The sequence below is a fragment of the Phyllopteryx taeniolatus genome, chromosome 7 (assembly GCF_024500385.1).
Source record: "Phyllopteryx taeniolatus isolate TA_2022b chromosome 7, UOR_Ptae_1.2, whole genome shotgun sequence".
Taxonomy (NCBI): domain Eukaryota; kingdom Metazoa; phylum Chordata; class Actinopteri; order Syngnathiformes; family Syngnathidae; genus Phyllopteryx; species Phyllopteryx taeniolatus.
In genome coordinates this window covers 11,290,260-11,316,261 of record NC_084508.1, presented here as the reverse complement: position 1 = coordinate 11,316,261, position 26,002 = coordinate 11,290,260, and the positions used below count along the sequence as shown (strand labels likewise).

Sequence of the window (26,002 nt, the reverse complement as noted above, 5' to 3'; positions counted from 1 at the left end):
GCTCCAGCACGCCTGCGACCCTAGTGAGGAGTAGCGGCTCAGAAAATGGATGGATGGATGGATTAAGTGCCATTTTTTTACAAGGATAATAAACATTTTTGCATATACTTTAGTGCACTGCACAACAACGTGGACATTTTAATGCATACGCAGAATAATCTCCTTGTAACACTAAGGCAGGTGTGTCAAACTCATTTTCATCGCTGCCACATCAGAGTTATGGTTGCCTTCAGACGTTATAACAGTGAAACCCTGTAAATGTATAAACTATTTATAACACATTCATCTTTACTTGGTGGACTCTGCATTAAATGATTATCAACCTTTACTATGATGGATAACTTGAAATCAGAAATAAGGGTAAAATAGTGAAAAGTCGATTTTTCAGATTTTAGCAGTTTATGGGTTACTAGTTATGGTTTATGTGTATGGGGGGGGGGGGGTTCAGACTGCGTTCCATTCAAGCAGTCACATTCTAAAGGGGAAATTTTCACTGTTTTAAGATTTAAGAATCCACTGCTGCTCAAGAAAAAACAACCAATAAGAAAGAGAAGGCATCACTGACGAGTTGTGAATTATTTTGCCGTCCGTTCTTTGTGAGCAATTATCACGTCTCTGCACTTTAATTATTGCTTGCCTTTGAGAATGGTCATGTTTGACAATCACGCTTGTACACGTTAGTCAATGGCACGGCTTTGGTCAAAGACTCAAGGAGGGAAGGGATTAGTGAAGTGAGGCTACCTTCAAAACTTGCTCACAGTTTTAACTGCAAAATTCCCCTTTAAACCGGTGGGCCACAAATAGACGTGGCGGGCCACCTTCACTTCGCGGGCCTTGAGTTTGACATCGGTGCTTAAAGGCTATGAAGCTAGAACACAGCAAAGCATAAGTGCTCACACTTTCTCTATTCATAATCCCCTCAGTGTGATGGCTTTTTTTGTTTACGCGTGAAAGCAAAAATGTCAGCAGTCACGTTCCGTGCGGGAGGGGGCTTAATCCCATTGTGCGCCGTCTCCACATCACGCTGAATCTGATTAGCATCATCAGCGGGCCCATTAGTCTTCCTAATGACACTGATCTCCTTATTGCAGGGGTGGAGATGGAGAGTCCGGAGGCGGTTAAATGCTTTTTATTTTGTTGTACGTCTGTGGAAAAAAGTGCGAAGGAGTTTGGGCATGCATATGTCAAGTTTTTTCCGTTTTTAAATTCCGTGCGAAAATGTGCCGGTTGTGCTTGTTTCGTAGCCACTGTGGACACACACTACCGGTTTGTTTTCCACAAAGGAAATCAGCTCACCTGTTTCCAGACAAATCACACTGACACAGAACATGACAGCAGATTAAACGCTGTGTCACAGACGCTTACATCAGCGCCAAAGAGGCCGTGAACACACTCCTCAAAGTGTTTATCTGGGAAATTATAAAGCTGGGAGCATGGAAAAAGCGCAACTGGAGGACGACAGACTTGAAATAAATATTGAATGAAATCTGGTTGTTTTTGTCATGGTTATGCTAAAACATATTTTCCCAACTATTTTTAAGTCCCCTCTTAAGAGCCAGCCATGAATTTTGTAAAACTGTAAGTTTAACAACTGACATGATTCTCTCGCCTTGTTGTATTTAAAGCAATTGTTGCTGTCAGACAACGGTTTTATACATCACACTAGACGCCGACATCTTCTAATGATCGGATTGTGAGATGCCGTGTCTCTGTGAGAAAGTGAACAGTCGCTCTTCTCTGGGTTTGTGTAAAAGGCATGTAAATGCCAATCCTACTGTTGTGGCTCTGAGGCATGAATTTTGCTGGATCTCTGTGTGAAAGAGGCTATAACCTGGAATTTTAACGCCTATGGCTGTGCCGCTGTCGTGACTGAAAGACCAAGATTTTGGATACAAGCGGCAGAAAGTGTGTTTCTTCCTTAGAATAGAAAAGCTCGGTTATCCGGGAGGGTCTCAGAGTTGAGAGGAGCCAGCTGAGATGGCTCAAGCATTTGGTTAGGATTCGTCCTGGATGCCTCCCTAGTGAGGTGTTCCGGGCACGTCCTAGTGGAGGTGGTCCCGCACATGACCGAGGACACGCAGGAGAGACAATGTAAGAGCTGGACGAAGTGGCTGGGGAGAGGGAAGTCTCATCTCTGCTTAGGGTATTGCCCCCGTGACCTGACCTCGGATAAACGGAAGAAAATGGATAGATGAATATCGCTGCCGTTAGGCTGAGTAAAGCGCACAGTTCTAGCAACTTCCTGCTTTCGCTGGGTTCTGTGTAAAAGGCAGATGAATGCCGAATCTTTTGTTTTGGCTCCGATGAGCCAATTTGACAGGACCTCAGAGTAAAGAGAGCGGTGCCAACTGGCCGCATTAGATTCCGCTCACTCATCTTCTCCTGATGATTGCAATCAGTGACACTTAGAGGGCAACAGCGCTTGAAAGCGGCCCAACTACCTGGGAACGCAGCTTTCGCCAAACTCCTCTCGCTCACCTCCCATGAAGTTCTGTTCGGCCGCGCTTTGGATGCTGGCCAGGTGGCCGCTGTGCTCCCTGCAGTCTTTCTCAGCGTCCTCCCATGTGTGCCGGCGGCTGAAGTAGCGGTAGCAGTGGCCGTGGAACTTCCGCCATGCATGCTCACAGCCTTCCGTGTCTGCCGGGGGCACAAGGGGACACAAAACAGGAAAATGGCTGAAAATCTTCCATCACGATCTTTTCAACAAGGTTCGAAGGTGTATTAAAAATCAATAGTCAATAATTAATCAGGAGCCCTCCAGTGAAGTGCCTTTTCCTTCCTGTCATCTTGCTTTTAAAGCTTTACATAAAAAAAATAAAAATCTGAATACAAATAATAAAACAAAACACTATACGCAAAATAAAATAGTACATTCATTAAAAAAAAGAAAATTAAATAGGATATATATACAAATTAATACATAAATTAAATCAATAATCCGATAAAAAATTAAACAGGATACACAAAATGAAATAATACATTGCTGAAAATAACAGTTGAATAAAATAATACATAAAAAAACAAAACAATAGTAATAAAAAAATAATAAAATATGAAATAGGATCAGTCAAAATAATAAAAATATACAACTAAAAATAATAAACCCTAAAGTGGCATACAAAGAAATAAAATCTTAAGAAAATACAAAACAGTATAAATAAAATGAAATATAATGTAGTAACACTAAAAAGACAAAACACAATACAATAAAATACGACAAAAAATAAAATAAAACAAACAAAAACTAATAAAATACATTTTAAATAATTTAGACAGAAATAACTACTAAAACAAGAAAACTTAAAACAGCATCAATAAAATAAATATATTAGGAAAAATAAAAAAACTGAGCAAAAATAGAATGAAATAATATATTAAGAAATAAATAAAGCTGAATGTATAGTAATTAACTTCCACGTCTTACAGAGTCACTATGGTATCATCCAACATGAACCCGAAAATTGCTCGACAATTTTTTTCCACATTTATTAAGAGTTTGGCCTTGGTGGAGGTCTGTGCTCTACTGAGTGACATTCTAGTTATATGTGGTCATATAAGTAATACTATTGAAGGCAGCATCTGACGTACATATACAACAGGTATGTATACACTCTGCTATGACAGCCAAAATATTTTTCTATCCGGTGTCACACATTATAGAAGAATATCGATTACAGCTGCCTCGGGAGGCCTTTGTGCTTTTGACGCTGTTTGACTTTCAGTCCAGTCCAGACAGCCTGGTCCAATGAAAGGCTCTTTTCATCTATTCAAATGACAGCGCTGCTTGCAGTGGGAAACTGACTTGGTAATTAAGACCTGTCACCGCGGGTGGACTCCCATCCCCACTTGGGTGTGAAGCGTGTGCGTGTGTGTGTGTGTGTGTGCGTGTGTAGCTTTCTCCAAACATGTGTACATCTGATGCAGTTTGGGCTCCATGTGTAAAAAATGTTGCGCTCCTCACAGCTTGCAGAAGGTCTCCGTTTTGGGGCAGACAAATCCGAAGCGACACCGGTAAAGTGAGAATTGCAAATGGGCCCTGCTCAGTATGCATGGTATGCAGTTTGGTCGAGGGAAGGACAGAATACCAGAACAGTTTTCAATTCCATGCAGATTTGTGCAGTTGGTTTTTATACAGTACTTTGAAATGCAGGTGGTCAATTTGCAAAACTTTTTAGGCAGTGCAAAGTGTATCAATAACATTCACAGGGACCTTACATGTGCGTGGTTAAGCTTCAGTTCTTCTCTATGGTAAACCCAGCAATCTGCAGTCTAAATGTTGAAACACAAACATACAGTGGACATAAAAAGTCTACACACCCCTGTTCAAATGAAAAACGAGACCAAGATAAACCATTTCAAAACATTTTCCAACATTAATGTGACCTATAACCTGTATAACCCTATTGACATTTTAGAGGGGGAAGGTAAAAATAAAGAACTGAGAAAATGTTGCACAAGTGTGCACACCCTTTTATAACTGGCAGCTAAGATGTTTTCAGATTTAACCCATTACAGTCAAACATGTTTAATGGCACCCATCACACATCTGTCGCCATTTGCAGCAGGAGTTCACTTTTCATCATATTAGTGAAAACAGTCATTATGACTTGACAGCAGTACACAATATGACCCGTGAATAAAATCAGGAATCTTGAGCCTCTAATTTGATATACAAGAAACCAAGAGACTCGAAAAACACAACAACAATCAGAGACAGAAAGGGTGACTTTTGTGGTATTAATCATTTGTCACGAACTCGTGGAAATCATCATCACGGACATAACAGCCCCCCCCCCCCCCCCCCCCCCCCCCCCCTCCAGGCTCCAGCACATCCGTGGCCCGAATATGGATAAGTGCTGTAGAAAACCTTCCACTTGTATTACTTTTATCAGGGACAGTGCAAGGAGGAGGACTCAAATCCAAGACTCAAAAGCAGAAGTCTGTTCCAAAAAAATACAGTTTAATAAACAGGTAGGGGTCAGTCCACATGCAGGCAATCAGCGAAGGCAACAGTGTCAAAAGCATGAAGCAAAAGGAAAGCTCCATATTTAAAACAGGGTTTATGCTTACTACAAGTCAATGACGTGGAATATAAAGAATGGTGGAGGACGAGGTACTACAAAGTTGCGACCGCATACAGTAAAACGAGGCACAAGGTTATATGCATAGGGTAATTTGGGTAAACAAGGTGCAGGTGGGGAAGATGCACTCTGGAGCAAGTGTGCACAAGGCAGGTGGAAGCTAACAACCACAAGACACACAAACATGACAACTTTATTGCTCTGGTGGCAATAGTAGCAAAAGAAAGCAAATGTAGCAAGAAGACAGGAAAGAAAATGGATTATACAGGAAAAAAAAATCAAGAGGAAAAGGAAAATCAAGCCACGTTTCCTTCCCCCTCAGATCTCCGGCTTAGTCTCCGCTGATTTCTTCTCGCTGTCGCTGACAAGAGGCAGCCTCAGAGCTCCACATCACATCAACCTCTTCAAATATTTAGACATTATTCAACTTGTCTTCCTTTTTTTTTTTTAAACCCCCTTCTGTCTCTTTGTCACGCTGCGAAGAGAAGCCAGCTCGAGATTAATATTCACACTGAATTTAAATGACAAAAAAAGACTGATGGGCTCGTTTATCCACATCACTTGCACTTTTTTTTTTTTTTTTTTTTTAAAGTAGAGGAAGCATGGTGTGTGTGTTTGTAACCGTGTGTGTGTCTGTGTTAGCAAGCTGAAGATGTGGAGCACCAGGGCGAGCTCTCTCATGGCCAAAATGCGGAAGTACAGTAAATGGGTGTTTTACGTTTTGTTCTATTTTAACATGAAGATACATTCGTAGTTGATTTTATTTTACTAAAAGGAAAAATAATAAAATAATGTTTTAATCAAAGGTCTCTGACAAACACAACGTATTAAAAAAAAATCACAGCACACTTAAGCGACCAGGGTGGAGCTTGGGCTTCGCGACGAAACGAGCGGTGACACAGACTTTTCCGACCCTTCTAGTGACTATTTTCCAAAAAAAAAGTAACCGGCAACTTTTTGTGGTGTTTTGGAGACTTTTGCAGTCTCTAAAACTCCATCCAGAGAAGGAAATGTCATGCCTTGGCATCTAGACTCCCTTCATCTCGTTGAAATGCATGCCATTGGCTTCATACGTCCACCTTGCGCTATCGTTTTTGAGCAGAGAGGAGTCTGGAGTCAATTCTTGTGCATTCTAATAAAAGCAACTGTTGCGATCCACTATTGAAGTACAACAACATTCTGAAACCAGTTGTACAATATCATACGTACTCGAGCCTGCATCGGGGACAAGACGGTGATTGCTCAGAGGAGGCGCTGTCCGTCTTGTTCGGGTGGAACAACCACTCCCTCCACCCAATCAAGACCGGGTTTTGAAATGAACCCGCTGGACTTTCCTTGACACTCAAGACTGTGTTTTTTTGTTTTGTTTTTTGTTTTCCTCACTGACTTGAAGCAGACAGAAAAGTAACCCCTATTGAATCCTTGTTTGAAACTGATATCAACATAAGATTACAGTTCAGGACACTATAAACGACTACAAATATGATAACATTAGCTCGAGCCACCAAGGTGATGTCAGCAAACCTAAACATATGCCAATTATGCTAGAGGTAGGTAGGGGTAGCTAACATCAGAAACTTGACTTTGAAACTTACTTGTATTAGTTATGAATATAGTTTGACATGTATAGCTTGAAACCAATTACTCTTTTAATTAGTGTAGTGGTGTGCCGGACGCCATTTCCATTTCCACAAATACCTCCCCAACCCCATGTCAACAATTTGGCCAAACATTCGAGGATATGCCGCTTGTCAGATGCTAACGCTAATAACACTGTTGGCTCATGCTAATCTGCTAAGACTCCAGCTTCGCTTATGCTTTGGTTTTAACATCATAGTATTTCCATGTAGTCCAGCGCCTGGAATCCGGTCATTATGATGACAAAATTTGGTGAAAATTGCAAGAGCTTGCTCGCAGACAGATTCTTAGAAATGAAGATTTTTAATTCCACACTCCAGCAGGCACTTCAGAGACAACTATTTAACATCCTCATTAGTGTGTCGGTAACACGTCGCCGTGTGGGGTTACCGGTACATCTTCCCACCCACCAATGTCACCTGGCAGCATCACAGTTTTTTAACTTTCAAACTGATTTCCTTGCCTCTAATGTTTCTTGGAATGGAATCTGGCAGCGTGACTTGCTTGGCACTAAATGTTAATCTGGTTGTTTGCATTTGGTTTTGTCGTCCCGGCTCTGATGACTAAAACAAACGCGGCCTTGTTAGCGTGGGCAAATAAACAGAGCTAGCTGACGTTCAGGGGAAAAATCCAAACTCGCGTGGGATGTAGTGTGGGAATGATTTGGAAAGTTGAGACAGGCTGGGAACACTCTCCAGGCTGCTGTGATTTACTATGTATTAGCTGTTGTGTATGAAAGACACCAATGCAAAATGGGGGGGAATCCAACCCCAAAATTTCTCCCACTTGAGTAGTGCCAGAGCTATAACCGAGGTGGCAAGGCGTCTGTACGGAAGGGAATAAATCCCAGTTTGCCGGGTTCTGTATAAAGCCAAACAAATGATCTTCATTTACAACTGCTGATGCATCAATCTCTGTAGTGCTTATAAAAGCCGGTATTTTTCATTGAAGCTGCTCTGTACAAATGGCAACATTGAGGTGCTCAAAAGAGTCCGAGGACTGTTTTTATTTACCCTCCTCACTCTTCCGCCAAGCTCTCCGTGAACATGTACTCTGACAACACCATGCCAGCAGACCACTGTAAGCATACTATATATGGGGCTGTTGAGTTTTAGCCACCACGTTTCAGTAAAACTGAAGCTCTATTTTTGTGACCAGCATAAATCCAGCGCGGCGTGCAGCGTGAACCTGCACGGAGGAGAGTTACACCAGGGTTTGGTAATTTCGCAGACGCGCGCAAGTTGGTGCTGTGGGCGTGTTTAGAGCTGACTTCATTCGCCGCCAATCAAAGCTGCTCCACTCATTCCCTTTACATGTTGCACAATGAGTCTTCCATGGCAACATCTCTGTGTGGAAGCGAACGCTGCATAATTGCAGCGATCAGTGCGTGACTGGAGCATTGTCACTGCTCTTGTCCAGTGTGGCAACAAACAATGTGAGCGGGTACTCATATTAAATACAGAATTAGCTGGTGGTGACTTAAATATGTCCGCAGACCTCGTTTTTACCCCCCGGATCATAAGAATAATCTGTCCATTGAATTGATTTCTTCAGGGGGTTTGATACCTTCTGTTCCCATATTTCTGAATGGTATAGGTCTGACATCCACCACACGTGTCCGCGGACCTCAGAATGGGCATGGTTGTCCGTGTCTATATGTGCCCTGCGACTGGCTGGTGACTAGTTCAGTATGTAGTCTGCCTTTACAAATACAGTCTAATACTCGACACTAGCTCAGTGTCGGCAATCACTTCAATATAGTGACTGGGGAAAGAAAAGTGACACAAACCACAAATCACATTTATGCAATTTTAAGATATTTTAGACTCATGTTTTTGTTTTGAGGAATGGAATGCATTTAAGACTTTGACAGAACACTGTCAGACAGGATTATCGTATTGGGGGAGACCACCCCACGCCGTAAAATTCCCGCATTATTAAACCGGTGTGACTGCAAACTTGATGGCTTCGCTGCCAACCTCGCCAACGCATCAGCATGCTTGGTTCAAGCTACAGTTAAAAATAAAAATGAAGACCTAAAATGTGGAAAATATAGAATAAGGAGTTATAATGTAACATATAGAGATTGGGCGAGGAGGCGCAGAATTGAAAGGGACATTGCAAGGACTCCACACCGCAGGATTAATGAGAGACAAATCCTTTTTTAACAGGACCTTATTTGTTGTTAAGGCATACACAGTCTACTCTCACAGGAAGCGGAGGGATGGATTATTGTTCCATTAAGGCTGCTTTATTTGGAACAATTTAACAGTTCCAATAGGGAGCCGCTGGTGGATTTGAATTGTTTTTTTTTCAGTTTTGAGACAGGTCCAAATGTAGTTAGAAGGACATTTGCAAAGTGATTATGTGGGTAGTAGAGAAAATTTGCCAACTCCGGACTCGGCGTCAGCACGGGGGCAGTGGGAGGGGTGCGCATGTAAGCTATAATGCTAATCAGTAAATGTTTGACAATATTAGTTTTCTGTCAACAAATAGTTCACTAATCCATCTATTATTGCAAAACATGCAAAAGAGCAGGCTATTCACGTACACACTGCACGGTGCTCTCGTGTGCGTGAGTGAGAGAGAGCACACACATTCAACATTAGGCGTTCTAAACAGGTATGCCACGGCAGGCATTTTAGGTCAATTAAACACACGACTTAGATGATTTAGAAAAGTGTGAGGTACCGGGCAATACAATGCTTCCCCTCCCAGTTGTGTTACACCATATTACGCACAGTCCGGTTTAGTTGCGTATAACCCCTTTTACTATGGCCGACTAGGTTTCTCATCCGCACTGTGAAAAATGTATATTTAGAGGCGACAGCAGTTAACTCCAAATAAACACGTTTTTAAAAAAGCAACAATTTTCTCTGTTGCCGTTGTTACCTCTCTCGCACGTGGCGCCGCTGTAGCTGGGCAGACACAGACACACAAAGGAGTTTATCTCATCGATGCAAGTTCCTCCATTGCGGCAGGGGTTCGACTGGCAGTCATCGATGTCTGGAGGACAAACAGTGAGAGAGAAGGAGGTCAAGTTAAGGTGAAGTAACAACACGCATACTAACGCACCAGCACAATCCCGGTAGTGACTTTTTAAATGACCTGTCTACCAGAGGAAAAACAAGCAAACCTTGAGATAAAGGGTGCGAAAGATTAGCGAGAGCGTCCGGAAAAAACAACTTCTAATTAAAGTCAATTGATTACACGTCATCAGGAATGCACTGAAGCGCGTCATGATAATTGAGAGTACTCAATGTGAGGACGAAGTACAAATGGAACCTCCTGAGTGGAACACCATCGGCCCCGTAATGTTGGCTACATTCTGTGGCGGCATCGTAAAGAAATATCCAAAGAAAAAGGCAAAATACACTCCAAATTGGACAATAAAAATCGGAATGGTACCATTGTAATTGACAACTCATTGCACTATTGACAATTCATTGACATGCTAAACATTAAAAAAGAAAACTACACATATATCGTGCTGTAACAACCTTGCAATTTTGCCTTAGGAATCTCTGCTATCTTGATGCTAACGCACAAAACAAAATGGCATACACAGCCTAACAAATTGAATCAATGTCAGTTTTGAAACCCTTTAAGTAATGGATATTTGAAGACAAACGGTGAAGCAACACGTAGACAGACAATAAAACAATAATTACAGACTTTTTTTTAATCATTTGCGAAAAATGCCTAAAATTACCGTAGTTGTGAAACTATTCTTCGTCTGTCTCTATGTCTGTATTATACTGCCCCCCCCCCCCCTGGTGGCCAAGGTGTGCACACCAGAATGTAGGGCTGGACCTAATTAACGGCAATTCCATTCATTTCAATGGGGAAAGATGATTTGAGATAAATATGTGTTTTGGGTTATGAGCATGAACATTGTTCTATGGTCATTCAACTTGTAAGGCATCACCTTTTAAAAAAGAAGTTTTTAAAATTTACATTCACATTTATTTACACAAGATTTTTTTTTTTTTTTTTTTTTTTACTCTTTAGGCACAAGTTTTGGTTGAACTCAAAATTGTACCACTGCAAAGGGGCATTCCCAGCATTTTTCAGCATGAAAAGAGATTAAAAAAATAAATCTCACTGCCTTCACGCTGTGCCAAAATGATGCATACACACGCACGCATGCAAGCACACACTTGGCAGAAGCAGGTGTTAAGAGTTGTGGTTTTGTTTTAAAAAAAAGAAAAGAAAAGTATTTCTTTGGCTGATCTGAGGCCTTCAGGCAAAAATCATTAGAAGTGCAGCTGTCATCTCCAAAAATCCAACAGAACGAGCCCCCCCACCCCACAATCCCCATAACTTTGGCAAGAGGTCACAGGAAGAGAGACCGGGGGTGGGAGGAGGTAAAAGAGTGCGCCAAAATATGCCAGAGAAGACAACATAACAACAGAGAGGTGACGCTGTGAATTCTGGGAAGTTGGCACGTTCCCGGCTGAGATTAGGGCAGCTTTGCGTGAGTGTGTTTGGCTAAAGCGGCGTGACGGCATCATTGCTAGAGAGACGACTGATATCAAAGGATGGATTGGATGCAGAGGCTGTCAGAGACACACATACTGCTTATTGTCACTGCTGTATACACACTCACTGACTCAAGGTTGGCTGTGACGAGAAACATGGAAAAAAAGACTAGAGCCGTGAAATATCCATATTTGTACCTTTCAATTTGCACTAATGGTACAAATATTACGGTAGACTATATTTACCATGTACAATATCCACATGCAACATTTTAGTCATTTGTTTTTGTCTTTTGAATTTCTTTTAATTCCTCCTCAATGTTGCTCTGTCAAATTTTTAATTGTACATGATTGGTTTTCCCGAAGTGTTTATGTGGGACTATTGCTGCATCTTGGTGTTGTCTTTTGTTATTGCTGGTTTGTTGTCTCTCTCGTCTCGTCTGTCACCTCTCAAGCTACATACTGTGTTGTTGGCCTTTGCCATTGCGCTCTCTCTTCTCTCTCTCAAACCAAATACACAACAGGAATATGCCAGACGGGCCTGTCATAAAGCAATTACGGCAATCTGTTGGCATTAAAAGATGTAGAGCCCACCCGTACTGCATGACTTAGCTACGCAAGATGGCGGGGTGAAAAGAAAAATATGAAGTTCAAAATAACGATAGATTAGAAAGGCTTTCGACAATGACTGTTTTGTTGTTGTCAGGACCCCTATTAGAGTCTGATGAGATGAAATTGATAACCATAATAGTTGCGGACCATTCAGCTCTTCATTTCAGTAAAACATTGTGTACTTCATAAATATTGTCATTTAGCAAGCAGATAAATAAATGCCAACACTGTCCTTGAGGCCATTTGTCCCTCAACACACCTTAAATTGAAAGAATTTTGTTTTTACAAATGTAACAAATAGCATTGCTCCTATTAGAAAAATGAAGAAGACGGCTCTTGCATTCCTTCCACCAAGCCAGCAGAAGAGCAAAATGCATACGAGCCTCGCCTTCGGCCAACAAGCTTGTGAAAAGAGGGCATACAAATAAAAAGGTAAACAGCGCTTTCCCTTCGCCTTCATAAGTGAGACCTCGACCTCAATCAGCAATTTCATGGCTATGGCTCCTGGTGTCTTTAGCCAGCACTTTCACGGTCCAGGTGCAAGCGCAGTAAACGTTCAAGACAAGCAATCGATGCTTTGGCAGTGTACCGCTCTGCATCACGGTACTTTATTTGGCAGTAATAGCATTTTTTTCTTTTCTTTTTTTTTTAAATACAAACCTGTATATTTGAAAATATGTGGCTGTTGAACAAATGTCCTATTCCCTTGCCATAAATATATACCCCAACAAAATCTAATTTGTTGTCGGCTTTGACACAAAAATGGCGACAGTTTCCACAGTTTGAGTTGTAAGAGGTCCATTCCTGAAAGCAATGTTAGTGCCCATTTTAAACGTCAAAAAATCATAACATAAGAAAATTGCAGCCATTTGCGTGTCAGCGCCAAAAACGCTTTTTGAAAGCCCGCACCTGAAGTCATGATAATGTTCTTCCAATTTCATAATATCATGATTATACATTATTCAGCAGGGGAATTTTGTGGGAGATCATCTGGAAAACTTTGAGCAGCAGTAGCCTCCCTGAGCCTATTGTCGCTGTCCTTTGAAAACCCTTTCATGGCCTGGCTAATCAACCCAAGAAAACATGTTATATAACGTCATAGTCAAAACTCCATTTGACTTTTTAATTGGAAAAAGAGTTGAGTCCCTGGAGTGCCTGCCCACACATCAAGTAGTAGCTTGAACAACAAAGTAAAACTTTTATCTGCCTAAGTCGCACTGTCACGGCCTTATCAAGGACGGCGACGAGTCTGCATATCGACAGGAAGCGGAGCGGCTGTAGCTGTGGTGCGGCCGACACAACCTGGAGCTGAACACGCTCAAGACTGTAGAGATGATCGTGGACTTCAGGAGGCATCCTTCGCCACAGCCGCCCCTCACGCTGTCCAGCTGCCTTGTGTCAACTCCGTCCTCAAAAAGGCCCAGCAGAGGATGTACAGCCACGGGAGCTGCTGAGGCAGTTCTACACAGCGGTCATCGAATCAGTCCGGTGTTCTTCCATCACAGTCTGGTTTGGTGCTGCTACAAAAAAGGACAAACTCCGACTGCAACGGACAATCAAAACTGCTGAAAGGATTGTTGGTACCCCCCTACCCACCATTGAGGACTTGCACGCTGCCAGAACTAAGACAAGAGCGTGCAAAATCCTCACGGACCCTCCACATCCCGGTCACCTTCCCTCAGGTAGGCGCTACTGATCAATGCAAACTCGAACTAGCAGACATTCCAACAGCTTCTTCCCTCTTGCAATCAACTTCTTAAACAGCTAACCTACAATTCCATTGCAACATGCTGCCAATTTTTGTCTTGAGTTTGTTGTCACATTTCTGTGGGGGCAATTATACATTACTCGTGCACTCACTGTAGTAGCCTCGCCACGCTGCACTATTTGCATATCTGTTGTTGACCAATAATGGCCACTCATGCCAGAGTAGCATCTGGACCACTTGCACACTGATTGAGGAGTATCTGCAACATTTGCACAATCAACATTGTCCCAGATTATTGCACTACTCGTCACTTTAAACTGCATACACTCCTTGAAGTCTCGGCGCCCTTTGCACAATGGTCATTGCACCGGACTATTGCGAGATTAGTCATTCGAACCGGTCTCAGTGCTAGAGGACTGCATCTTTTTGCACAATTGTCCCAAAAAAATAAATAAAAAGTTGTTCCGGCATTGCCAGATAACTAGCAACCTTTTATTGCTCTGTGACTGTTTTTCTCAACGTCTTCTCTGTCAATTGACTGTCTGTTGTCGTACTAGAGCGGCTCCAACTACCGGAGACAAATTACTTGTGTGTTTTTTGGACATCCTTGGCAAATAAAGATGCTTTTGATTCTGATGTCTGAAAATATGCCTGTAAGATACAGATAGATAAATGGATAGATCAAGTAGATCGCTAGAGAGAGCAGACAGCTAGAGAAGGTAGTGATAGATAGATGGATGCATGGCAGTGTTGTACCCGAACGAGTTCAATGAACAAATGTTCATGAACTACTTCATATTTTGTGCGAACATGAACTAAACTTAGTTCAATTCAGCCTGATGAACGAAATTAAGAACGCGCTGGTTCTGGCGTCAAAGAACGGTTTTCAAATGGAAGTTTATTTTCATTCAAGAGTCCTAGGTTTTGTTTTGTGTCTGAATTGGACAAAAAAAGTGAACATTCAAATGTAAAATCTGATAACCAGAACGCCTGGTAAAAGAAAAGGAGCAGCTTGAAGAAGCTTCTGACTGCCGTCTTGAGTTTTTGAAGGAGACTTCTAAAAGGGGTCTATTTTTGTCACGGGTGAAGTGCTTCGGCAAATAGTGACTAGCCGTTACAAAGGGAAAAAAAGCCACTTCATTAGGATGAGGAGCATTAAAGGAGTGAGTGAAAAAGGAGATGAAGACAGACATTAATGACGGAAATACAGGCATTTAGGCCGGTCACATGTCTGATGACAAGGACAAAGAGATACATGTTAACACCAGCTCATTGTGGTCCCTTTCTGCGTCAAAATGCATCATAATTGTGTTGATTATGTATTTAGTGTAGTTTGTTCATGTCACATCCAGCTTGATCGCGTTCATGAAGTCCAGTCTGTACAAATGTATTTGGACACCAGCCAGTTGTTTCTGCTTTAAAGGGGACATAAGATGGAAAACTGACCTTTTCATTTCTTATATAGGAGTGCTTTTCAAAAATGTGGTAGGCGGGCTCCCTCTAGTGGTACGCGAAAGAATCACTGCCCAAGTGCAGTCAGAAAGACATCGTTGATGTCTATGCTAATTCCAGATAGTCAAACTTAGCTTTTAAATGTTAAATCCGCTTGACAAGGACCGGACCGGTGTACCCATATAAAGACATCACGATGACCTCCGTCTAATTTTCATGACCTCCCCAACCTGGGGTGTTTTGTGATATGGCCAAATAGTTTTGGGACAGCAGCCCCCGTACTCTGTTACATTACAAGACTGCTTTAGAATTTAGGCGGTTTGTGTGTGTGTACGTGATTGTGTGCGTGCCAGTGTGTGTTTGCGTGTAGCGCCCCATGCCTCCAGCTGTGTCAGGGTGCAGGTGGATTACAAAAGGGTGAGGATGGACCAAGACGAAGAGGACAAAGCAGCAGCCAAGGGCTTCAAACTGCTCTCGTGAGAGCTCAGTGCAATGCCGATCAATCAATGTGTGGAAAAAAAACAACAACTCTTTGATGCTCTGGTGAAAATAGAAGCAAATGTCTCAAGCCTTCAAAGATGAACTGGGATGAACAGGATGTCTCCTGACTGCTATTCCCAATCCCAAAATCCCAATGAGATGCTTGAGGGCCAGATGATACGCTGAGAACAGATGCAGCTCACTAATCGTTTTTTTCCCATCATTAACTCTAACGTAAAATCATCAACCACTAAGTAATGAAAAAGGTGGAAACACTGAAACCTTTCTTTTGTCAGTGCTGGCAAAATCAAATAGAAATAACATACAGTAGTAAAAACATTTATTCAAACAAACACCAGTCTGATAATATCAATCAAAACTGACCTCAATTATTATTACTAGATCTTGCAGCTGTATGTCGCGGAGCACGTATTAACTAGCTAGTGAGCAATTTAGCTGACTATAAACAGTTGCAAGAAAAAGTAAGTGAATCCTTTCAAATGACCCGGATTTCAGCATAAATTGGTCATAAGATGCGATCTGATCTTCATCTGAGTCACAACAATAGATCGTATACTTAAAATAATACCACACACACAAAAGGTAAATGTTCACAGTGCAGGGTGGAAAAAGTATATGAACCTCTGGGCCAATGATTTCTCCCAAAATTATTTGAAATCAGCAGTCAGCCAACCTCGAGTCCAATCAATTTGATGAGCCCGGAGGTCTTCGTTAAAGCTGCCCTGCCCAATAAAAACCCAATAATTGTTTTTTTTTCCCCATGCAAACACATTCACAGATACCAAATACTTCACACTGTTGTATTTAAAAACTGGCTAAGAGCTGTCCATGAAGCCATGTATTTTTGTATTTATTTATTGAACCTTATCCAGGTAAGGTATTTGTAAGTCAACATTGATGCAGACATCAGAGTAAAACAAAGCAAAAGAGAAGCAAATACATATACAAACTGTAGAATGTGATATAGTAAAAAGTTAAATATTACATTACATCATAGCACATCGTGAATAAAAGGTCCGTAAAAACCATGTGAGTGGATATTCTCTAAACCGGAAGAACTTGCATGAACATGGAGTAAAATGTAAATCGCCTGAATGCCAAGATATTAGAAATAAATAAATATATAAATAAATGTAGAATCCTGCAGATTCCAACTGCTCTTAAGTGCTAGAGGACTCTGCATCTTTTTGCACAATTGTTTTTTGTCAATGTCTTTATGTCTCCAAAGTGTTCTGTAAATTGACTGTCTGTTGTACTAGAGCGGCTCCAACTACCGGAGACAAATTCCTTGTGTGTTTTGGACATACTTGGCAAATAAAGATGATTCTGATTCTGATTCTGATGACTATTGATGTGATTTATTGTTGTTAAATTTGTAGTGGAACTGTGAAAGGATTCAGGCTCATGTCCCTATTCCATTTTCCAGCTGATAAATCACATCTTTAGTCATCTCCAAGCTTCTGTTGCACAATCTATTTATGTATGTCAATACAATAATTATATTTGTATCTCTAGTATAATAAAACGCACTACCTCAAAGTCTGTCTGCAGCCAGGTTGGGATTGCAAATGAGAATCAGTTCTCAATTGCCTCACCTGGATTCGACATCATTGTTTGGGCTGCTTAGCTCCCTCAGAGACTGGACACATTGCAATCATCGACCCAAAAATGAAGTTTATCAAGACATTTTACAGAAAAACCCATGATTATCTGACAGCCAATTTGAAGGTTAACAGGAGATGAGTGATGCCAAAGGAAAGAAGTAAATCAACGATGGAATAGCTTTACCAGAAAAAAAAATACGCCTTCTGGAGTTGCCCTGGCAGAGTCTTGACCTCAACCTGGTTGAGAGGCTGTGGCACGACCTCAACAGAGTGAGTCATACCAGAGCGGCGGTAGCGCATTGAGACAAGGCGAGCGGCTAGTTGGAATAGAAAAGTGAGCATCCATACAGATTTGATTGGATTTTCACACAGGTTGGTAACACTTCCTCACACAGCCGCCGAATTACACATCTGTCTGTCTGTTTGGCTGATTCTAAAGTTAACTAAAGTATCTTATTTAATAAATAAAAAACTGGATGTTGACTTTACCTTCCATTTTTTGCTCTCACCATTTCCCTCGTGTTCTCATGGCATCATTCCTTCTCTACAGTATATCTCTCTATTCTTAAGCACTTTCCCCTCTAAATGGCACCCTTATCTGCCTCCATCCAGCCAGCCAGTGCTCATCTTTGAGGGCTCCTGGGTATCTTTGAACCCCCCCCCCCCCCACTGACCATCTCCAACTCATTGAAAACTTTATCACACTGATGCACCGCGGTAGAGTGTGATCATCCACAGCTTTCAGGGATGCTTTTCATATCTATTTTTATCCCCTTGCTCTCATCACATTATCATTTTTTTTTTTGCTGTTTATTGCGCCTCTTTCGCCATCTTCTTCTCTGAAGACGCTTGTACACTTAAAAGTAAAAAGGCCCCTTACGATGGCTTGAAGTGGAACGCTTCCCTTGAGGGTTGAGCGACAGGCCACCTGTCACTATTGTTGACGTACTTTAAGAGCTAACAGCTTCGCCGGCCTTCGCCGCGTCACAATCAATGGCAATGGAGACCACCGTGATGTTGGATCCTTGGATCTATTTCTGGGGCTAAAAACAAGTCTGAACTAATCTGTAGAAATACACTTCAAAAGGTGAAACTCATAGAAATGCACTACACACAAAGAGTGAAATATTTAATATATATATATATATATATATTTTTTAATACAGGTATAAATGTATAATTATGATTATTGCTTACAGCAAACATAAACAAAATTAATCATCTCTAGAAAGTAGAATATTACTTAAAAACAATAAAAAAACAATGAAAAAGATTTTGAATGAAGATATTGGGCAGGAATATGCACTCTGAAAAGTATTTAAGTGTTTAATGAATCCATATAATGAGGACTGCAATAAATGGACTTTACTACCATATTCTAATTTATTGAGATGTACCTGTATATCCATCCTTACAATTATGCTACATATTTACCATTAAATGTCATGCAAGGTCTAAATTGTCCATAGGTGTGAATGTGAGTGTGAATGGTTGTCTATATGAGCCCTGTGATTGGCTGGTGACCAGTCCAGGGTGTACCTCGCATAAATTTGCCTGTGACACGAATGAAGTCCAAGCACTGCAGAGAATGGATGGAGACAGAATTTCATAACCTAGTTGCAGAATTACACTTTTAATATGTCGATCTATGTCCAGCGGACATAGAAGCGTAAGAAGTTAGACGTCATTTCATAACACTCCCTTATACTAGCGAGTGGCGGGCTAACCAGCGAGCAGCTCTCGCTAGTATGTATGTATGTATGTGTTCACTGTGATGGGTAAAATGCTGAGAACAAATTTCACGTGCATGCATGCATGTTCATGACAACGAAGGTGATTCTTCTTCTTCTTCTCCTTCTCGGAGCTAACGTGCTCAACACCCCTTTGAGAGGTGACCCCGTTTATGGTGTTGGCATTAAAAAAGCCACAAAATGCCAAAGAAAAAGCAAAACACGAATGCAAAATTCACCCCTTCTCACTGAACTAAGCTCTAGGTTTTCTGAATTTGTGTAACACTGGAGGCGTAATTTTAGCGGGTTTTAGCCGAAGGTTCCACTGTACATCATTTGCTATCCATATTCATACTTGATGTCTGCATATGTGATGTCTGCACACACACACACACACACTCTAATGTATGACACACACATTTCCTCAAATAGTGGGCCCGCCATGTTGTCCTAAAGAAAAGACCCTGGACTGGTCGCCAAGGAATCTCAGGGCACATACAGACAACCAATCCATCACACTCTTATTCACACCTATCAGTGATTCTCAAACTTTTTACACCAGGTACAATCTAAAAAAAAAATACTTCAAGGACAACCATAATCAGACATAAATACAGAAGCGTGGTAGGCCCGTAGTAATTAGTGTTCATCAAATATGAGGCAGAGGCTTATATCCTAAAAGTACATTTAATAACACTGCGATTTAAGATAGGAAAATAAAAAAATGAACTTACAGAATGAATTGAAGATTCAATGAAAATGTATTGCATGTAAAAGTTAAATAAAAATTGTACCTGAATAAATGTGTGAAAACAAGACTGAATGTATTCCACTCAAATGTTAAATACAACTGAACTGTGCTTAACAATCATAGTGTTCTTGATTAAAAAAAAAAAAAAAGAAAAAAATGAAAGCCACTCTAACGTGCACAATTTGAACATTTAATTCAGTGATTCTTTTGCGTAGCATTAGAGAGAGCCCGCGTATTAAGTGACAAAGTGTGGTATTCGTGTCACACTTAGACAATCACTGGTATAGACAATCAAGGGCTCCTCATTAGGTGTGCAAGTGAGCTGGAGCCTATCCCAACTGACTTTGGGCAAGGGATGACAAGAGAGTCTTCAATGAACCTCACATGCATGTTTTTGGAATGTGGTCAGAAACGCACACGTGCAAGCCTGGGGGAGAACATGCAAGCGCCACACACGAAGGCCCTAGTCGAGATTCGAACCCAGAACTTCGGAGGCAGATGTGCTAACCACGCTTCTGTCCTTTACTTGACACTGGTTTAAAAAGGACAACAGAGAGCAGAGCGGTGAGCTCATTAATTTGCGAGAAGAGATAACAACACAAACTCACAAGCAAATACACACACCTACACACACGCATGTTTTTGTGCACATGTAGCGATAGTGAAGGGCTCAGGTGGTCCCGGCGGAGTTGATTTTTGGCGAGGGTCTGGCTGCTGGTGCACTCAATCATATGCTGATTGAGGAGTGCAGCAGCCTGGATGAATTAATGAGGCATGGGGAGGAGGAGGCGGAGGTGGGAAGAGCTAGCCAATCAGAAGGGCTTCTTAAGGGCCTCCTCAGCTGGCGACAAACTGTGACAAAGTGCCGCTCATCAATCATGCCAAAGATGGTCTATGCCACACGTGCATTCCCCTTACCGCTCAGCCTCATCCACTGGGTTCACGTGAGGTGATAAGCTGAGTTGTTTGCCTACACACTATCCTGGTTGTTGTTGTTCTCTGAATTTGACACTGAATATCCTGCACACAGATGAAGTTTCATTGTGTTACAGTCCTTACGAAGACTGGATTTACACTCCACCCAAAACAAATATGTTTGTAATGTGTTTATGTGTAAGGAGAAAAATAGCACTTTTAGTACAGTATTGTAATTTATAAAAACATACAGAAGTGACATAATCAAACAAAATGGAGAGAAATTAAATGCGCCTTGGCCACCCGGGGGCCGTATAAAACAAACATCGGATATATGGGACATGGACACAGTCTCAGCTCCTCAGTTAGTATTGGTAATATTAGTTGTTCTTTGCGGAGGATAAAGAATATATGCCTGTGAGGATTGTTATATTACCTGCCTACATTGCTCCACCGTTTGTGTTCAACTATCTGTTTTTTTAAAAGTTTATCAAATCGCAACACCAATACTACTCATTAACCTGTCTATGGTGTTTCCAATGAGCATTAAGCAAGCAGAACATTTTAGCGGACGACGATATGTGTTTGTGTTAAAACAAAAAAAAACGGTGTAATTCTCTTTGTTTTATGTTTAATTTGACAGTAAACCTGGAGAGGCAGTAAACACATTGAAGCCTCTTTTTTGAAGAATTGTTCACTATCTGCCAAACTGCTGCTTGTTATGAAGTGAGTTGAGTTCACTGCCATCACACAGTGCTCAAATCTCATATTTTTGCTCATAAGTCAAGGCTAAAAATCGTCCGAATGATGGCTCATATTTCGAAAAACTTGTAAGTCTGGTCACTTGGATCATAAGAAAGCACTGTACTACAGTGAACCACCCGCCTTTTTGCAATTTTGCTCTTCACAATTCCACATTTGATGCGAAACTGACGCATGGCTATTCAATGAAATTTTCACCTCGTGGTTCACTGCCTATTTTTGTGCTCTTCCTGTAACGCCCTATGATACCGCAAATTCACAGACTCAACCAAAGCCCTGGCTAATAGGAAAGTAGTAATTGTGTCAAGACAGTATGAAGTGATACGTCTCAACTGATCTAAGATCTTTGTATGTTGGGGAGAAGCTAAGTTTAGCCTGGGTTCTTATGGAGAGTCTGCCACATTTGTGTGCGTTTGCTCTGCTACGAGGCTAATAAAAATCCCAAGCTAAAAAATGACAGCGGTCTCGTTATTGCTTGACAATCTATATTTTCACATGTTCCAAAGGCAATACACACGCACACTTCCAGTGCTTTTTGAAAAATCATATAATCTGTAAACCCATTATTTTGAAGGGTAATGTTGTAGGATGATTTTGAAATTATACACATTTTTGGGGATTATAGATTGTGGCATATTTATAGTTCAAAGTATTAATATAGGCAATTACAAACATTTTTGGGGGTGTCAGTTACTCAATATTTGTCACTATTTGCCGGGCCTGGGTAGGGCTTTGTCCCCCAAGGTTTACTGTTCTGACTTTATTAATTTACCACAACTTTACTTGTGTAAAAACAACTTTTTCGCAACGTTACAGGTTTTTTTTTTTATTGCATCGTGAGCTGTGACTTTTTTCCTTACAATATGATGTTTTTTCTCAAACCATTACTTTTTTTTCCATAAGCTATTCTCATAACCATCCATCCATCCATCCATTTTCTACCGCTTATCCGAGGTCGGGTCGCGGGGACAGTAACTTTAGCAGGGACGCCCAGACTTCCCTCTCCCCAGCCACTTCATCCAGCTCTTCCGGGGGGATCCCGAGGGGTTCCCAGGCCAGCCGAAGAATGTAGTCTCTCCAGCGTGTCCTGGGTCGTCCCTGGGGTCTCCTCCCGGTGGGACGTGCCCTGAACACCTCACCAGGGAGGCGTCCGGGAGGCATCCGAATCAGATGCCTCAGCATTCTCATAACATTAAGTTTTTCCTTTTTTGTAATATTACGTTAGTTTTTTCTCACAAAATTCCAGTATTTTCAAAACAAAGTTTTTCCTCAACATTACAGCTATTTTTCTCTCAAGGTTCTGAGTGTTATATTGGCAATGGCACAGCTGAACAGCCAGTCGTCCCAATACTTTTGGTCTCCTTGAAAAAGTGGGAGGCATAGATGCAAACTGTTGTAATTCCCACACGGAATTCGCCTAATTTAGTTGTAAATACCCTCAAATTAAAGTTGAAGGTCAGCAGTTAATGCACATTCTGGTTGCGTCTTTTCAAATCCATTGTGATGGCGTTTAGAAGATGAGAATGCAGGTGTGTGCATGTGTAGGTGTTTTTGTGTGTAGGTGAGTGTGTGGAAATTAAGGGGTTTGTGTCAGGAAATTAGATGTGTTAGAGAGAAGCGCTGAAGGGAGTGAATAGGCAGCAAGTAAAGAGCAACACACAGGACGCGGGCATCGCAAGCGGATAAGAGAAGAGCTAGAATGACGGACGCGGGACAATTAGTGCGAAAGGACAAATGGGAGAATCATGAAAGAGGCCAGAAAAAAAAGGAAAAAGGGGAAGGAAGAGGGAGGTGGTGAAATGATGAAGCAGCAGCAAGGGGAAGAAGCTCAGATCTTAATCGTCATGATTGAAAAAGTAGCCAGAGAGAGCGGCGAGGGGAGGAAATCAAATCAGTTTGCTTCCTGAAGCAAATGGAGCACATGCGCAAGGATGCCAGATAGGAAGGATATTCAGCTACCTCCGCCAAGGAGGCCATGTTTTCATCAATGTGGGTTTAATATACAGTAAGGACACCGGGCCCACTTATGTGAACCAGCATCTAAAGCTGTGTTTCTCAACCTTTTTTGAGCCAAGGCACACATCTCACTGCACACCACCAAATCAAAATGTCACAAAAAGTACTGATCATTGGAAAAAAAATAAAATCAGCATTTGCAGCGCTTTATAGAAATACAGTGTTGCATATTGATACAGCGCCGTGAAAAAGTATTGGCTCCCTTCTTAAATGTTTATATTTTTGCATAGTTTCCCCACTATGTTAAAGATCATCAAGGAAATGTAAGTATCAGACACATATAACAAGTGAGTCTAACCCAACAATTCTGCAAGGAGGAGTGGCCCAAAATATCTCCACAGAGATGGAAACGTGTGCCAGTTATAGACGACGCTTGATTTCAGTTGTTGCTGCTGAGGATGGCCCGACCAGTTATTAGGTTTAGGGGGCTATTACTTTTTCACACAGGGCCAGGTAACTTAGTCCGCCCTCCACTTAATAAATGAAATCACTATTTAAAAACAGCATTTGAAGTTCACTTGGGTTATATTTAGCGCTCAGTTTCAGAAAGGTTGGTGATCACTGACATTAAGAAATGATTTTACTAAGCCGAGATTTGTGTTAATAACACATACAGTAGCTGAAAGTGTAATGGCTAATGACTCACATGAACATGCTCTAAGATGCCATCAATGACCTGGCTAATAGGAAAAAAGTCATTGGTGATAAAGTGATACAGTTTCTCTTCTAAGATCTGTTTGTCAGGGAGGAGCAAAGTTTAGCCTGGGTTGTTGGTGGAGGTTACGGAGAATCTTTGCCAAACGTATGTTTTTGCTCTGTTGAGTGACTTAAAACTAACAAATGCAGAGGTCTGGTGCATTCTTACAAAAATCAAACAATCTGTAAGCCATTTATTTTGAAGGGTCATGTTATAATTATGTTCCAGTGTTTTGGATCATATTTATGCTTTGAAGTATTAATATAGACATTATTAATACATATAGTATTAATAACTATAAACAATTCTTTTAACATTCATGCATACAACAGCCGAGCTGCAAGTTTAACGGTCATACACGAGGTTGTACAACAGTCCCGGATTCAATCGTCAATAAGCTTTAATGCATGTACAGACACAAGGAGCGAATTATGCGGACGTATGGGTGTGCTTGCGCATTAACGCCAAGGGAGATCAATCAACACTGCTGTGATGCATCAATAACTCGTGACCAATGCGCATTAACTACATGAATTACACACACACAGTGCCATTGATGATTTGTTAATGTGAGCTTGTCTCTGCGTGTGTGTGGGTATCGCACCATTCATTGTAAATCTGGAGAATTATTATTATTTTTTACAATTTTTTTTTTGTACCTGATAAAGCTAATGGATGGTTTCAGACTCATATAAGGAGGATATATTTCCCTGATAACCCTAATGCCAGTTAAATGGAACTATCATGAGCAACACTAAACGCCAAGGGAATGAATTTTTTGTTTTGCGAGGGCAGACTGGGGTGGTGGTCCCCCTTTTTAAGAAGGGGGACCGGAGGGTGTGTTCCAACTACAGGGGGATCACACTGCTCAGCCTCCCTGGTAAGGTCTATTCAGGGGTGCTGGAGAAGAGGGTCCGTCGGGAAGTCGAATCTCAGATTCAGGAGGAGCAGTGTGGTTTTCGTCCTGGCCGTGGAACAGTGGACCAGCTCTACACCCTCGGCAGGGTCCTCGAGGGTGCATGGGAGTTCGCCCAACCAGTCTACATGTGTTTTGTGGACTTGGAGAAGGCGTTCGACCGTGTCCCTCGGGGAGTCCTGTGGAGAGTGCTTCGGGAGTATGGGGTACCGAACCCCCTGATACGGGCTGTTCGGTCCCTGTACGACCGGAGTCAGAGTTTGGTCCGCATATCCGGCAGTAAGTCGGACTCGTTCCCGGTGAGGGTTGGACTCCGCCAAGGCTGCCCTTTGTCGCCGATTCTGTTCATAACTTTTATGGACAGAATTTCTAGGCGCAGCCGAGGCGTAGAGGGGGTCCGGTTTGGTGGCCTCAGTATTGCATCTCTGCTTTTTGCAGATGATGTGGTTCTGTTGGCTTCATCAAGCCGTGACCTCCAACTCTCATTGGAGCAGTTCGCAGCCGAGTGTGAAGCGGCTGGGATGAGAATCAGCACCTCCAAATCTGAGACCATGGTCCTCAGTCAGGAAAGGGTGGCATGCCATCTCCAGGTCGGGGATGAGATCCTGCCCCAAGTGGAGGAGTTCAAGTATCTTGGGGTCTTGTTCACGAGTGAGGGAAGAATGGAACGGGAGATCGACAGGCTGATCGGTGCAGCGTCTGCAGTGATGCGGACTTTGTATCGGTCCGTTGTGGTAAAGAAAGAGTTAAGCCGAAAGGCGAAGCTCTCAATTTACCGGTCGATCTTCGTTCCTACCCTCACCTATGGTCATGAGCTGTGGGTCGTGACCGAAAGAACAAGATCCCGGATACAAGCGGCCGAAATGAGTTTCCTCCGCAGGGTGTCCGGGCTCTCCCTTAGAGATAGGGTGAGAAGCTCGGTCATCCGGGAGGATCTCAGAGTAGAGCCGCTACTCCATTGAGAGGAGCCAGATGAGGTGGCTGGGGCATCTGATTCGGATGCCTCCCGGACGCCTCCCTGGTGAGGTGTTCCGGGCATGTCCCACCGGGAGGAGACCCCGGGGACGACCCAGGACGCGCTGGAGAGACTACATCCTTCGGCTGGCCTGGGAACGCCTCGGGATCCCCCCGGAAGAGC

At 42.1% G+C, this 26,002-nt stretch overlaps 1 protein-coding gene across 4 annotated transcripts in view; it reads right to left on the bottom strand.

Moving 5' to 3' along the window:
* ncanb (neurocan b) overlaps positions 1–26,002 on the bottom strand; it is a 126,485-nt gene that overhangs the window by 14,800 nt on the left and 85,683 nt on the right. For all 4 annotated transcript variants that reach the window (XM_061780303.1, XM_061780299.1, XM_061780302.1 and 1 more), the window contains 2 exons: positions 9,612–9,725; positions 2,479–2,637 (listed from right to left, as the gene is read on the bottom strand). In XM_061780303.1, the coding sequence (XP_061636287.1) occupies positions 2,479–2,637; positions 9,612–9,725 (273 nt within the window). The remainder of the gene's footprint in view (positions 1–2,478; positions 2,638–9,611; positions 9,726–26,002) is intronic.